This window comes from Culex pipiens, chromosome 3 (assembly GCF_016801865.2).
Source record: "Culex pipiens pallens isolate TS chromosome 3, TS_CPP_V2, whole genome shotgun sequence".
Taxonomy (NCBI): domain Eukaryota; kingdom Metazoa; phylum Arthropoda; class Insecta; order Diptera; family Culicidae; genus Culex; species Culex pipiens.
In genome coordinates, this window is record NC_068939.1 from 89,502,093 (window position 1) to 89,517,239 (window position 15,147).

Below are 15,147 nucleotides of genomic sequence, written 5' to 3' on the forward strand. Positions count from 1 at the left end.
ATACCATTTTTGTATGGACAGCTGTCAAAATTGTATGGAGACTTGTATGGGTGAACCAATCACACCAAATAGTTTATTTGGTCATAGGGAAGGCCCCCACAAAGTTTGAGCCAAATCAAATAATACAAATAAAATACATTTCCGGTTTTGGTAGAGAATTGCTCAAATTGTAAAATATGTATGACTCAATCTCACCGCCCAGACCCAATATCACCCCTGATGACGGTAAGTAATTAAGTAAGTAGGCAAGTAAGTAAGTAAGTAAGTATATTTTTAGACCTCAACAAAACTCAACTTGAATTGTAAAATTATTGACAGCAGAATAACTATATTAATTTGTAAACCATATTCTATCATAGCTTTTGTTGCTTGAACTTGAAAATAAAGCTTTGAAATTGTTTTTTTTTTTCAGCAAAAAGTTACACCAAAGCAACCCACACTTACTGGAACGAGAATCGTCCTATCAAGTTGTATCATTCCACCTGAAAAAAGATGTCCTTTTCCTATAAGTATGAGATCCGAAAATTTTACCATCTGAAATATTTGAAATTAATAAAGGAAATCAAACATATAAATGAATTTAAATTACAAGCTTCATAAACGGCGCACGATCAAGTTGACAAAGATTTAGGCCTATTATGTTCATCTAATAAAATGTTAACTTTAGAACAAACATCACACTAAAAACTACAAGATACTTACCTCATACTTTACCATATCGTTCGGAAGGAGAAAAAGCATTGCTTGAGAAAATTGCATTGTGATCCATATCATTGTGTACAGAAAGTACAATCCATCCTGGTACGAAATTCGACTGCGTCGACTGAACTGGTAAGCTTCCAGCAACTGAACGCTGGTTACACAAATCATTGATATAACTGCACTCAGGAACAAGTATCCAAACACTTTGCTTATGTCGTACACTAGGTAGTTTATGGTAACAATTTTCCGATGCAGCATTGCAAGCAAACGTAAGTTTGGTCCAATTGCACTTTGATTGAAGGTTATGCTTTTCACTGCGTCATTGGCACACTTTAAAACTTCTCGGATCAAACTCACTAAAAAGTTGTACTGAGTTAAGGCGATTACGAGGACCCAATGTGGTAGAATGTACGCTCCAGCTGATATCAAGCTATCGATGGGCGTTGCAGTGCTACTAAAATCACAGAATGTAGCCACGAGGAAAAGGACTGTTGTTACGCTGACGATCGCCTTATGCTGTCGAGCTGGACTTTGATAGATCAAATCTCCTCCAAAAGGCTTCAAGTCAGAGGTGAGATCAAGAGTTCTGTTCCAAAATTCCTCGTATTTGGCGGATAGATACCGACATCCAAAAAATATCAACGAAAGGTTCATCAGAGACGTGACCATCTCCATATTGTACAAGATAAAAGTAAACACCGGGAGATCCTTTCTCAGCAGAACCTTAGTAATTCGCACCGCACAGAACCAATGGGCAAAGTACAGAAGTGATACCCAAACCGCGAGCAGCACTTGGAAGCATCCTTCCCTAATTTTGTTTCGATTTGGAGGTGCTACCGAGTAAGGGCTTTCACCCAAATATGGTGCTGAGCCGAATAATTGAGCCACCCGGAACACGAACCGGAAGGACTGTTCCAGCTTGGTTTGGTGGCTTTGGTTGTCCGCGTAGTTTACAGAGTACATTTTGAAAAATTACTGGCAGGGTAGCAGTGTCGAACCATCTGAAATCGTGGAAAAACTCAACGAATATTTGCTTATCAAACATACATGGTCTGAAGCGCGACGTTGAATTTTTAATGAACTGCACTTTAAACTGAGGATTAAAATAACAGGTACCAAATGAACAATGTCTTGCTTGACACTTTAAAAAATAATTTAAAAATTGATTGGCTTCAAAAAAAGAAAATACCAAGCAATCTGTCGAGAACAGAAATAAATTGTAGTTGATAGGAAATTCGATAGAAACAAAAGTACCAAAAATGTCGTGTTTGGGGACTTTAATTTATTCAGAAAAGTTCAGTTATTGTTTTCCAACCTAGACCCACCATCACGTTCACAAATTGACTGAAAAACAAATTTTAGGCATTGCCCTGAAATTTGAATTTGGTTATGGTAGTTCTGACTATCATTAAAGAAGGAACAAAACATGTGTCTATAAAGTACGGAGTTTGATTTCTGATGATTCGCATATTTTATAACTGTTCACTCAACGAATTAAGTTTCATGAGTACGAGTTTTGGTTAGTATCATTTTAGGGTGTAATAAAATTTTCCCCGCACATCACATTTTAAACGTTCAGGCACCATCTTTAGTTCAACGTAGTGAATGCTTCATCAGTACAGGTGCAGATGCATTTTTAATGTGCGTGGCTATTAATATTTCATACGAGTATGCATTCCTATCAGCGCATCCTTCTGCAAACTATGTTCCAGTGAACTGGGGGTGCATCGTTGACAGATTTTCCCCTTTGCTGGGAAGCACGATAAACTTTACACTGCACTGTTCTCATAGAATATGCATAATTGCTGGCGGTGTTCGTGGGAACGGATAATTTCAATATGGTTTTGAAGTGAGGATTACTTCATGCGTATTAAACAAAAAAGTTGTGTGCTGAACGAAATACATGGAAGTGAGCTCGTCCTGAATGTCAACGATTTACATTTTGTAATACTTACGCTATTTAAATTCAAATGAAAATCAAACATCAAAGAATATCGATGAAACCGCTGTCATCCCCATAGTCTGAATTAATGACTCACCTCACGATGTAGTCGCGGGCCCTGCCCAGATCGAACCGGTTGTGGAAGCAAACTGTTGCCGCTGGCATCGTGCCAACCCACTCGCGGTAGTTTTTGTCCAGCTGAATGACGGTCGGGCTCGCCTGGAACCGGACCCACTGGGAGCGACCCACGAAGAACGCCCCGTACACGGCGAACCCGATCAGGAACACCCACAGGACTCTGAAAAGCGTACAGATATGAGTGTGAAATTGAGCGGGGAAAAAAAGGATTCCGCTTCCGAATGAAGTGTGCCATTCCAAACAAGTTGGGAAATTTGTACAACTGAAAGCACAACGGAAAAGAACGCGGATGAAATTGATATTTGCTGCCAAAAGACACCACTCGAAACACAGTGAACTCTCTCGTTGTCGATATTGAAAGGAACGTCGAAAGCGGGAGATATTAAATTATAGAACGATAAATGCTATGCTACATGAAGGGACTGACAAATTTATTGACAGTTGGGGCAATATTGACATGAAGAAGATCGACAGCCAGAGAGTCGACTGTATACTTGAGCTGTCCTGGGCGACTCTAACCTACATGTTTAACTTATATCTGACCTCTAATAAATGTTTCTGATCCAAATTTACCAGTTTTCTAGCTATTTTTGAAATTACCCCAAAACTTGACAAAAACTTTAAATAAAATTTGTACCAGCCTTAGAAAATTCCCTATAATTTTGTCTAAGAATCATTGAAGATTGGGAAAATAGAAACAGGAAAATTGAAGTTTTTTAAGTCTAACCCAATCAACCTTCCATTTTCTAATGTCGATATCTCAGCAACAAATGGTCCGATTTTCAATGTTAAAACATGAATTATTCGTAGTATATTCCGTTAATTTCGAAAACAATATTTTTTTGTATCAACACTAACATTTCAAAAGGGCGTAATATTAAATGTTTGGCCCTCGAAACAATGTGTTGGGAAATTGATTTTTTGTAAAAAAAAGTTAATTAAGTAATCGGTAAATTTTTTTCGTGTACCTATTGTTTCTGAATATTCCTCAACAATAGGGGAGAGTGGGGAGACTTGATCCCCGGGGACACTTGATCCCAAGCATGTATCTCGTCAGCATGTGGGTAAAACAATTAGCTTTGTTCTAGAAAGTTTTGCGAAATTTACTAAAACTCATTGTAGAAAACAAAGAAAAAAAATTAAAAAATGTTCAGATTGAGTTACTAACATATTTCTAAAAAGTGATGCAAGAAACTTCCAAGAGATCTTTTTTCTTTGTTTTAATAAGTATAGAAAACACTCAAAAATTATTCAAAAAAATATTTTTTATGCATGAATTGTTTGAAAAACATATCAACGCGAAAACCCTTACGCATTTCACGTTAAATTTATCGTCATACTATTTTTACAATCAATTGTTTAAAAAAGTGCGTTTAGGGAGACTTGATCCCTGCATTTTTACAGTCACTGGAATCAGCCTCAAGATTAAATAATTGGGCTGGGTTTTCGTACATTGTTTCGTTTAGTTGCATATAACTGTAGTTTGAACCATTTTTCAAAAGTTTTGTAAACAAAAATTACCAGCTTTTGTAAACATGCTCAATTTTGATCTAAAATAAAAAAAATTAAGTTTTTAAATATTTTGCATGCTAAACTTGTCATATTTTGAACATAAACGTAGGGGAGTTTGGGGTAATTTGGACACCCCTTTAAAAATCACGTTTTCTTCGGATATAAAGTGAAACCGGCAATTTAAGTGATAAGGCTAGTACAGTCATCCCACATATTCGGAACACCCACAAATTCGGAACACTTTTGTGATAATTTGTCAATAGCATGCCAAATGCATCTTTTCTGGCGACCCTTCTATTTTTAGGATCTTCATTTGGACATTCTCTTGCTATTTCACCAGTAAAAGTAGTTCTTTTTGAACAAAAAACTGCATTTCGAGACTATTTAATTGAGAGCAGCAAAACACTTCCTCTAAATTGCCTGTTTCATAATTGTGGGATGTTATTGTGCCTCCCACAATTGTGGAACACCTGAATTTAACTGATATTTTCACTAAAAAAGTTATCAAACCATGTATGAAACATCACTAAGCTTGAGTTTTATTGGTTTCAGTGTGTGAAGTCATTATTTGATAATAAATATGTACTCCTGGAGAGATCCAAAGTTTGTTTACATTCGTAAGAAAAAAGTGTTCCGAATTTGCGGATTTCAAGGGTCAAAGTAATTCTTCAAAAACTTCATATAAAAGTTAAAATTTGCAGATGTTCGATACAGCATTCGAAAGATCGCAAGAAAAGCTTTCAAATGACGGTAAAAGCGAATCATTAAGTTCAATTATCGATGTGCTATGATTTTTTGAACATTGGCCGATCTGGAAACCGTTCCGAATATGTGGGATGACTGTACTAGTAATGGCCTAGGAGTATGGACAAACCAAAAAAGTTGGAATAGGTTAAGTAGTTGTGGTGTAATATGTAAAAGTTTCCAAAGGCCGGTTGGCACTACCTTATAATTCTAATTTTTGAGGGTTGGGAAATAAGGTTTTGCAGGGTTTATACGGCAAAAAAGTGGGCAATTTTTGTTTAAGGGGGTTGCTTGGACGATGCCTGAGATATGTACGTATCCATTTTTATCATCAAAAATTGCAATTTTTGATAGAACATGCTATGGGGGTAATTTGGACATGGCTTGTGGGGTAATTTGGACATACCTGAAAGTCTACCTGTCAGGCAACAAAAAAGTAACTTTCATGGTTGGATGAGTTTTAAAGCGATTTAGATAAATTTAGAGGGATTTAATATGTCAAATCAATCAAAAAGGAATGTGAGCAATGAGAACTTTCATAAACCCCTATTTTTTAATTAAGATAAATTTATTCCAATATTCGAATCGATGAAAATCTGATTACTGTACATTTGGCGTTCAACAAGACTTAGAGCGTCCAATTTCCCGTCCCGGGAAAAAAAATCCCGGGAATTCCCGGAAAAAAATATTTCCCGTGTCCCGGGAAATTTGTTAATTTCCCGGGAATTCCCGAAATACCTGCAGAAGTATACATTTTCCTACCTTTTTGGCACCCATGTTTTGAAATTATACAAAAAAATATAATTGGAGAACCTGATTTGATTTTATTTATTTTTATCTACTGTTCATATTGAACTAATCAGCTTGTCTGTAAATTTCATGTAAAGGTTTAGTTCAGATACAGTCGACTCTCTGGTTGTCAATATCCAAGGGACCGTCGAGGAAGAGAAGCATCAGTTTACAGAACGATGCAAAATGAAGACTCGATTGAAATTGGTTTTTTCTTGCTGACCAGCTATAGGAGAGAATCATGGCAACGTCCAGCAAACAAAAACAAATAAATGTCAAACACCCTTCAAAGCTTCGTTTCTCAAAGAAAAATGTCTATGCAAGCCATGAGAAAGTAAAATTATTGACAACCGGAATAGATATTTAAACCAAATAGAATCCAAGGGACCGTCGAGGAAGAGATCTTTCAAGCAAGAGAAAATATCGAGGAATAAAGACAATCGAAGTATGCAGTTTGAAGGGACTGAAGAATTCATCGGTACATGGAGCATTATTGACATCGAGAAGATCGACAGCCAGAGAGTCGACTGTAAGGGTGGATTTTCATGGATTTTTCGATGACCGACATCGAAAGCGGCTTTCGATGCTCGTGGTCAAGTTTGGTCGAAAACTCATATTTTTCGACCAAGTTAAGTGATAAAATAGTTTAGATTGATTGTTCATGGCAGTACGAACAATAGAAACAAATACTAATTGCCGGAAAGCCCCGAAAATGTGATTTTCCGACTTTTGATTTTCGATGCACGAGCATCGTAAGATGACCGACATCGAAAGCATAGTCACTACCATGCTTTGCTAAAATGTCAGTGCATCGTAGTTCGATGCCTGTCCTGTCAGTCATATTGCTGCCGCGACACCATGGACACAAACCAAATAACGCTGTGAAATATTTCCGTGAATATTTCAAGCAGGCAAGCGTTTCAAGCGTTTTGTGGCAAACACATGAGATTTTTCCAATGCCAAAATGGCAACAATGGAATCGGCTGATGTTGATGTCGACAAAGTTTTGAAAAGAGACGATAGGCTACCTCAAATTATTTTAAAGTGGGTTTTTACGTTTTCAAATAACAAGAAAGAATTTTGATTTTATTTCACAGCATGAAGTGTATGTAATTCAAGGAAAATGTTGATTGCCACCTATGATACGAGTGTTTCCCATAAACATAGAACATTTTTAAACAGTACGCTAGATCAAAGTGTGTACGGTTTACCATGCACGGAAAGTTGAAAACATGGAAAAAATAGTTTTTTTTCATATTTATTTTTATGGAATAAATATTTAATAATTGCATCATAGTTCTGGCTGAAGGTTAGAAGGGTGGGAGAAATTAAGAAGAAAAGCAAGTAATGGAATGGAATTGATGTTATTTATGAAAGCAGGAATGTGTAGTCGTGATTGAGGTTATTGGAGTCGGGTGATTTTCGTAGACCCGGAGTTGTAGCTAAAACCGTCAAATTCTTAAAAACCGAAGTGGTAGTTGACATATTTTGGACAGGCCCCAAGCCAGGGCAGGTACATTCGGGTGGAAGCCCCCTCCACCCTCCTCATTTTTGGAAGACATATGAGAGAGAGAGAGAAGAAGAAGAAAACAAATTCTCTAATTTAGATTAAATTAAGAAACTACGAAAATAAGAAATTAGGAAAAACACGAATAAAGAAATAAAGAAATAAAGAAATAAAGAAATAAAGAAATAAAGAAATAAAGAAATAAAGAAATAAAGAAATAAAGAAATAAAGAAATAAAGAAATAAAGAAATAAAGAAATAAAGAAATAAAGAAATAAAGAAATAAAGAAATAAAGAAATAAAGAAATAAAGAAATAAAGAAATAAAGAAATAAAGAAATAAAGAAATAAAGAAATAAAGAAATAAAGAAATAAAGAAATAAAGAAATAAAGAAAAAAAGAAATAAAGAAATAAAGAAATAAAGAAATAAAGAAATAAAGAAATGAAGAAATAAAGAAATAAAGAAATAAAGAAATAAAGAAATAAAGAAATAAAGAAATAAAGAGATAAAGAGATAAAGAAATAAAGAAATAAAGAAATAAAGAAATAAAGAAAAAAAGAAATAAAGAAATAAAGAAATAAAAAAATAAAGAAATTAAGAAATAAAGAAATGAAGAAATAAAGAAATAAAGAAATAAAGAAATAAAGAAATAAAGAAATAAAGACATAAAGAAATAAAGAAATAAAGAAATAAAGACATAAAGAAATTAAGAAATTAAGAAATTAAGAAATTAAGAAATTAAGAAATTAAGAAATTAAGAAATTAAGAAATTAAGAAATTAAGAAATTAAGAAATTAAGAAATTAAGAAATTAAGAAATTAAGAAATTAAGAAATTAAGAAATTAAGAAATTAATAAATTAAGAAATTAAGAAATTAAGAAATTAAGAAATTAAGAAATTAAGAAATTAAGAAATTAAGAAATTAAGAAATTAAGAAATTAATAAATTAAGAAATTAAGAAATTAAGAAATTAAGAAATTAAGAAATTAAGAAATTAAGAAATTAAGAAATTTAGAAATTAAGAAATTAAGAAATTAAGAAATTAAGAAATTAAGAAATTAAGAAATTAAGAAATTAAGAAATTAAGAAATTAAGAAATTAAGAAATTAAGAAATTAAGAAATTAAGAAATTAAGAAATTAAGAAATTAAGAAATTAAGAAATTAAGAAATTAAGAAATTAAGAAATTAAGAAATTAAGAAATTAAGAAATTAAGAAATTAAGAAATTAAGAAATTAAGAAATTAAGAAATTAAGAAATTAAGAAATTAAGAAATTAAGAAATTAAGAAATTAAGAAATTAAGAAATTAAGAAATTAAGAAATTAAGAAATTAAGAAATTAAGAAATTAAGAAATTAAGAAATTAAGAAATTAAGAAATTAAGAAATTAAGAAATTAAGAAATTAAGAAATTAAGAAATTAAGAAATTAAGAAATTAAGAAATTAAGAAATTAAGAAATTAAGAAATTAAGAAATTAAGAAATTAAGAAATTAAGAAATTAAGAAATTAAGAAATTAAGAAATTAAGAAATTAAGAAATTAAGAAATTAAGAAATTAAGAAATTAAGAAATCAAGAAATTAAGAAATTAAGAAATTAAGAAATTAAGAAATTAAGAAATTAAGAAATTAAGAAATTAAGAAATTAAGAAATTAAGAAATTAAGAAATTAAGAAATTAAGAAATTAAGAAATTAAGAAATTAAGAAATTAAGAAATTAAGAAATTTAGAAATTTAGAAATTTAGAAATTAAGAAATTAAGAAATTAAGAAATTAAGAAATTAAGAAATTAAGAAATTAAGAAATTAAGAAATTAAGAAATTAAGAAATTAAGAAATTAAGAAATTAAGAAATTAAGAAATTAAGAAATTAAGAAATTAAGAAATTAAGAAATTAAGAAATTAAGAAATTAAGAAATTAAGAAACTAAGAAATTAAGAAATTAAGAAATTAAGAAATTAAGAAATTAAGAAATTAAGAAATTAAGACATTAAGAAATTAAGAAAAAAATTCAGAATTTCTTAATTTCTAAATTTCTGGATTTCTGGATTTCTGAATTTCTGGATTTCTGAATTTCAGAATTTCAGAATTTCAGAATTTCAGAATTTCAGAATTTCAGAATTTCAGAATTTCAGAATTTCAGAATTTCAGAATTTCAGAATTTCAGAATTTCAGAATTTCAGAATTTCAGAATTTCAGAATTTCAGAATTTCTGAATTTCTGAATTTCTGAATTTCTGAATTTCTGAATTTCTAAATTTCTGAATTTCTGAATTTCTGAATTTCTGAATTTCTGAATTTCTGAATTTCTGAATTTCAGAATTTCAGAATTTCAGAATTTCAGAATTTCTGAATTTCTGAATTTCTGAATTTCTGAATTTCTGAATTTCTGAATTTCTGAATTTCTGAATTTCTGAATTTCTGAATTTCTGAATTTCTGAATTTCTGAATTTCTAAATTTCTGAATTTCAATTCGCTATCGCTCCATATATCAATTATTTTTCAGTCCCTTCAAATAGCATACTTTGAATTTTCGTTCTATAATTAGATACTTCCCGTTCTCGTCGGTCTTATTTCGGTCTATTTTGTCGTGCTCTACTAAATGCTGCCAAACATTATTAATATTAATATTATTTTGTTCTATCCGGAAATAAATTTTGAATGGTTCTAAATTAAAAGTTCCCCTGCATTTGTCTAAAATTTTTATCTTTGGTTTTTCCGTGCACGTGTTGCTTTGTGTTGACGTTTCCCCAAGCGTTTCTCTCCCATTTTCTACCGTTCCTTCTTGAAACGCAAACGGGAAAAATGGCGGTCTGCCCGTTATTTAGGTTTGAGTCATAGCTAAGTCATAACGCCATCCAAGAGCATCGTAAAAATTTCGATGCTCGTGCTTACGATGTCGTTGCATGATCCATGAAAATCCAGCCTAATATTTATTTCTGAAGCATTCACCACTAGGAATATTGTTTGCTTATATGTTGGACAACAAAACTTACGCTGTTAAGGAATGATTATAAACTATTTTATTTTTGGCAACCTTTTTTAATGTTTTTTTGTTTTTTTGTAAAATCATTTAAAAATAAGATATTTACATCTTCCGGCCAAGATCAACATTAATATTTGTTTGACTTTTTTTACCTTGAACATGTTGGATGGAAATTCAACTGATATAATTAAATCTTTAAAAAAAGGTTTGTGTGAGAAGAATTTATTTCTAAGTATTCGAGAAATTACAAATTGAAGTTATAAATTTATGAAGCACGTGAGCTACCAAGGGCGTAAGAGGGTTATATAGGAAAAAAATATCGTTGAATTTCAACCACTTTTAAATTCTCAAAATTATTTTAATCTATTTGATTTATTAGGCTGAATACCATATAACTCAAATCATATCATAAAACCATGAAAAACCATAAAAAACAACTTCGTATCAAACTTTCAAGTTTAAAAATTGTGTTTCAAGTTAAAAAACGCTAGAAATTAGATTTTTAAGGTAAATTCAATGATTATATATATATTCACAAGTTGTTTTTTTTTGTTTTTTATTTTTTTATTTTATTTTTATGGTCACTGAGACAAATTGAAATGCAATTTTATGGTTGTGGAGCATAGATTTTCACTGTCACTTTGAACACTTTGATTTAAAAAATCCTTTTCAACAAAAAATACTAATAATATTTTTTTTTTTCATTTGGGACGATTTGAAAGATTTAAAAATTAGAAAGTTCATATATTTTCTCAAAGTTGCTGGATTTTTTACAAGCAGTCAAGCCATTAATTGATCCTCACACTCATTTTGACCATTGAAGTTGCCGTTCTATGCAATTTCGTTGCAAAAGATTAATCAGATACAAGATTAAAATAATTATAGCTAAATTTCAAATTTCCCGGGAATTCCCGGGATTTCCTGGGAATTTTTTTGAAAATTTCCCGTTTCCCGGGAATTTTGTAACCCCGGGAAATTGGACGCTCTAACAAGACTCTAATGTTGATTGCTTTTAATTAATTTCTTTGACATTTCTAATTTCTATGCTGGTTTACAATAATATTTAAATTTGAAGGGCTGCATTATGTAAAATTTAAAAAAAATGATATTTTCAGGCTAATAAATTCTATATAAAGATTGATTTATATAAACATAAACGATACCTTAATCACTAAAAACTATACTTGTGCCTAATCCAGAATCAATGTTTAATTCATTTCAGTATTAATGATCAAATTATGTATACTACACTAAACTACTTGTTATCTTCCTATTGAAATATAGTTCTATCACAAAATCATTATTTAAACCTTTGATGAAATATTGTGAGCAAAACAACACTTCAAAATATATAGCAATTACAAAACCTGGTTGAAGGATAAAAACATGCTCAAAAAAATCAAATGTTAAACTTATCCTTCAACATGTGTCCAAATTACCCCTCAAAAGGTGTTCATATTACCCCACAAAGTATGTCCATATTACCCCACAAGGCATGTCCAAATTACCCCACAAGACATGTCCAAATTACTCCATAGGGGTGTTCATATTACTCCCACACAAAAATGTGGGGGTAATTTGGACACCTTTTAATTTTTGGGATAAAAAGGGGTTTTTCATCAAAATTTATCGAAATAAATTATATTTTTCCATCAAATATGGTCTCTATTATCCTCTGGTGTCATCCACATTCCTTTAAAATATCCATACAGCCCGTGACAGAGCAATTTCCTTAGGGTTTTCCAAATTACCCCACTCTCCCCTACAGGTTTAATGTGCGAAATGAAATTGCTGTAACTTATAATAAATTAACAGTTTGGATGAATAAGAAACATTTTGCTTAATATTTCTTTAAAATGTTGAAAGGGGAATCAAACTACCCCCAACATTTTGAAAATGCCAATTTAAAATATTTTTTTAAAACGCTTGGCATGATTCGAAGAGTTTATCTGATGTAATACCCTTATCAGCCAAACATAGTTGAATGTTTAAGCTTTCAATTCATGCAAAAAGTTCATAGTTTTGTGAGAAACAGAGAACAGAGTTATGTGCGATACAAAATAAGGGGATCAAGTCTCCCCACTCTTCCCTACCTTTAATTTTGCCACAGACACCAAATTAATCATAAAATTCATTCAAAAGTTACAGATTTGGGAATGTTTAGGTACCATTTTTGTATGGGCTTCTGCCAGAATTGTATGGAGTCTTGTATGGGTAAAAACATGACACAAATAGCTTCTTTGATCATAGGGAAGGCACCCACAAAGCTTGAGCCAAATCAACAAATACAAAAAATAAAAATGGTCCAAATCGGCCGATTTCGTAGAGTATTGCTTATTATTGTTTTAATAAGTGAAAATAGAATCGTAAGTTAAATGATGGTGGATATATGTTGATGTCTACACAGTACAAAATCTCATGACCAAGTATGGGAATAGTCACTCAACATTAAACATCCCACAATAAATATTAAAAACCTAATGAGTTTAAACTGAGCTAACACGAAGAGGACTGCGCCTTAGCCCGTATGGCTATCAGAGCTCATAAAGATAGTTAGGATAGGATAAGAAGTTTGACGTTTTGGTACAGTTACATATTTGTGCGTGTAATGTTGAACAAAATTCGAAACAAAACGAAAAGAAATAAAAATGTTTACATCCTAAAATTTCTGGGTATGAAGCTGAACTACCTTTTTTTTGCTGTGCAGACAAACTGTTCAAATGCAAACGTTGTAAGTTTGTTCATCTAACTTGCACCTTATTCTACCCCATCCTATTCCAGCTTTATCTAGCAAACTCACCTCTCCATCAGATGCTTTCGCGGATCAAACACATTTCGCAAGCCTTCCACGGCAAGCACTTTGATAAGTTTGGACTGCGTATGTTCTCCGACCTCAGCCGGAGTTTCCGGCGGTGGGAGCCGCTCCCGCTTAGAGCTACTCGCTGTCATCAACTTGTCCGTAGCAAAAGTAGCAGTCAATCTTGGAACGATTGTTAGATGTTAGAAGTGCTGCTGCTGCACTGGCACTGACAGAACGGGTAACGGAAAAGTTCGGGAGCGGAAAACTTGTCCGTGAGCTTTTCCACATGTGTGAGCGCTAGGTTGTAACAAAACGGGTCAATTTTGCGGCCATTTCAAGGCATAATCCCCTAGGTGTACTGAGCCCGAATTCCAAATCATATTATGAGCTCGGTCGGTTGCGACAAGACTTGTCACTTTGACTTTGAATTTTAAATGGGATAACCCGTAAAATCGGTCCGTTTTTGGTTTTTGCCAGTTTTGAGCCCCCTTAACGATTTTTGCATTTTTCAAAAACCTCATTAGCTCATAGTCCGTGTTCCAGCGAACAACTTTGCTGAAGAGTGCGAAAAGTATCGTTCACTATTTAAAATGTTATAACACCGCCGCTAAAAACTTCATTTTTTTTCTTCAAGCTCTTCTGGCAACCATCAGCTTGCTTGGTTGCTTGAGCGTCGCGACGCCTACCTTCAATCTTTTCTGCAGTAGCAGCAGGTGCTGCCAGAAGAGAGTTAAGAACAAGTCTTTTCGCAATAATTGATAAGGGGTATCTGGTAAAAACCAAATCGCACCGATTTTACGGGTTAAATACCATTTAAACTTCCAAAACAATGCGCCTGGGCCTTTTGCAACCAATCAAGCTTATATTTGAGATTTGGGCTTAGTACACCTAGCGGATCATGCCCGGAAATGTCCACAAAATTGACCCGTTTTGTTGCATTCTAGTGAGCACGTTTTGAAATGGGGCCGGGTAAATTTTCGGTGATCAAAAGAGCCTGATTTCGATGTGGCGTGACTGTTCGTGGAGCGGGCGATGTGTGATAAGTCAAATGGAGCCATAATTGTCATTATTTTATTTGGGAAATGGCACGATTTTCTATCCATTAAAGCCCGCTTATCAAGATCTCTGGGAGGAACGGGTTGATTAATAATGCTGATTTCGTTTGGGGGTTGTGATATTATTACTGGCGTAGTGAGGGTGGGGTTTGTTTAAAAGATTTGTTTGTTTTTATTATTAAAAGATACTTAGTCTTCAAGATATACAAGATTATGTACGTTCAGTAAAATGTCTACAATTCGTTCGAACTTTGTGATATTGTTTACAGCTACTTTTAGTTAAATCTATGGTTTTAAGAAACTAACAGTTTTTTTATGGTTAATTTAACAAAATTGTACCTAATGAGTTTTTTTTTCTCTTTTTTTTCAAACATTTTTGTAACAGACTAAATCAAACTCGGTTTGTCAAAAGTTTGAACATTTTTCTATAAAATTCTCGTAAGGAAATTAAAGTGACGTACCGTTCTGAATCGTTTTGTTTGGCTACCATGAAATGGTTGAATGGTAAAAATTATTATCGCGTCGAATAAGGCTCTATAGAAAAAATGTGATGTTGTATCAAACGTGGTCCTCGATGGTAAGTGGTTTAGGTATATTTGTGTATGTATGTATGTATGTTTTTCTTTTGTTTTTTTGTTTGCGTAATTTGAATGAGCTTCTCTAGGTTCTTAGTTTAATCACGGATTTAAACGGGATAGTAAACAGAGGAAGAAAAATGTTTTCTTAACACTCATTAACAATGCTCAAGAGTATCGATTAGACGACAATGATAGTAGTAACTAGGAAGATTCTGGAATCTGTTTCAAGTTGGTTAGGATATGTGAAGAGAAGTTAGAAGAGAGAGAGAGTTGGAAAAGGGGGACTGACTAACTGATACCGTGACAGATGCTGTCCGTTCGTTCGCTAGAATAATGCTCCTATTATGTGTGGTGTTTAGTATTTCTCACAATATAAATTCAGAAAACTCTTTCATAGTT

The 15,147-nt window shown here is 32.6% G+C and overlaps 1 protein-coding gene across 1 annotated transcript; it reads right to left on the reverse strand.

The window, feature by feature from the left end:
• Positions 1-2,644: 2,644 nt before the first annotated feature.
• LOC120423759 (uncharacterized) lies at positions 2,645-13,264 on the reverse strand. Its single transcript, XM_039587674.2, has 2 exons — positions 13,116-13,264; positions 2,645-3,044 (listed from the first exon to the last, which is right to left on the reverse strand). The coding sequence occupies exons 1-2, from the start codon at positions 13,262-13,264 to the stop codon at positions 2,738-2,740; spliced, it is 456 nt and encodes a 151-aa protein (XP_039443608.1). The 3' UTR covers positions 2,645-2,737.
• Between the last annotated feature and the right edge of the window lie 1,883 nt (positions 13,265-15,147).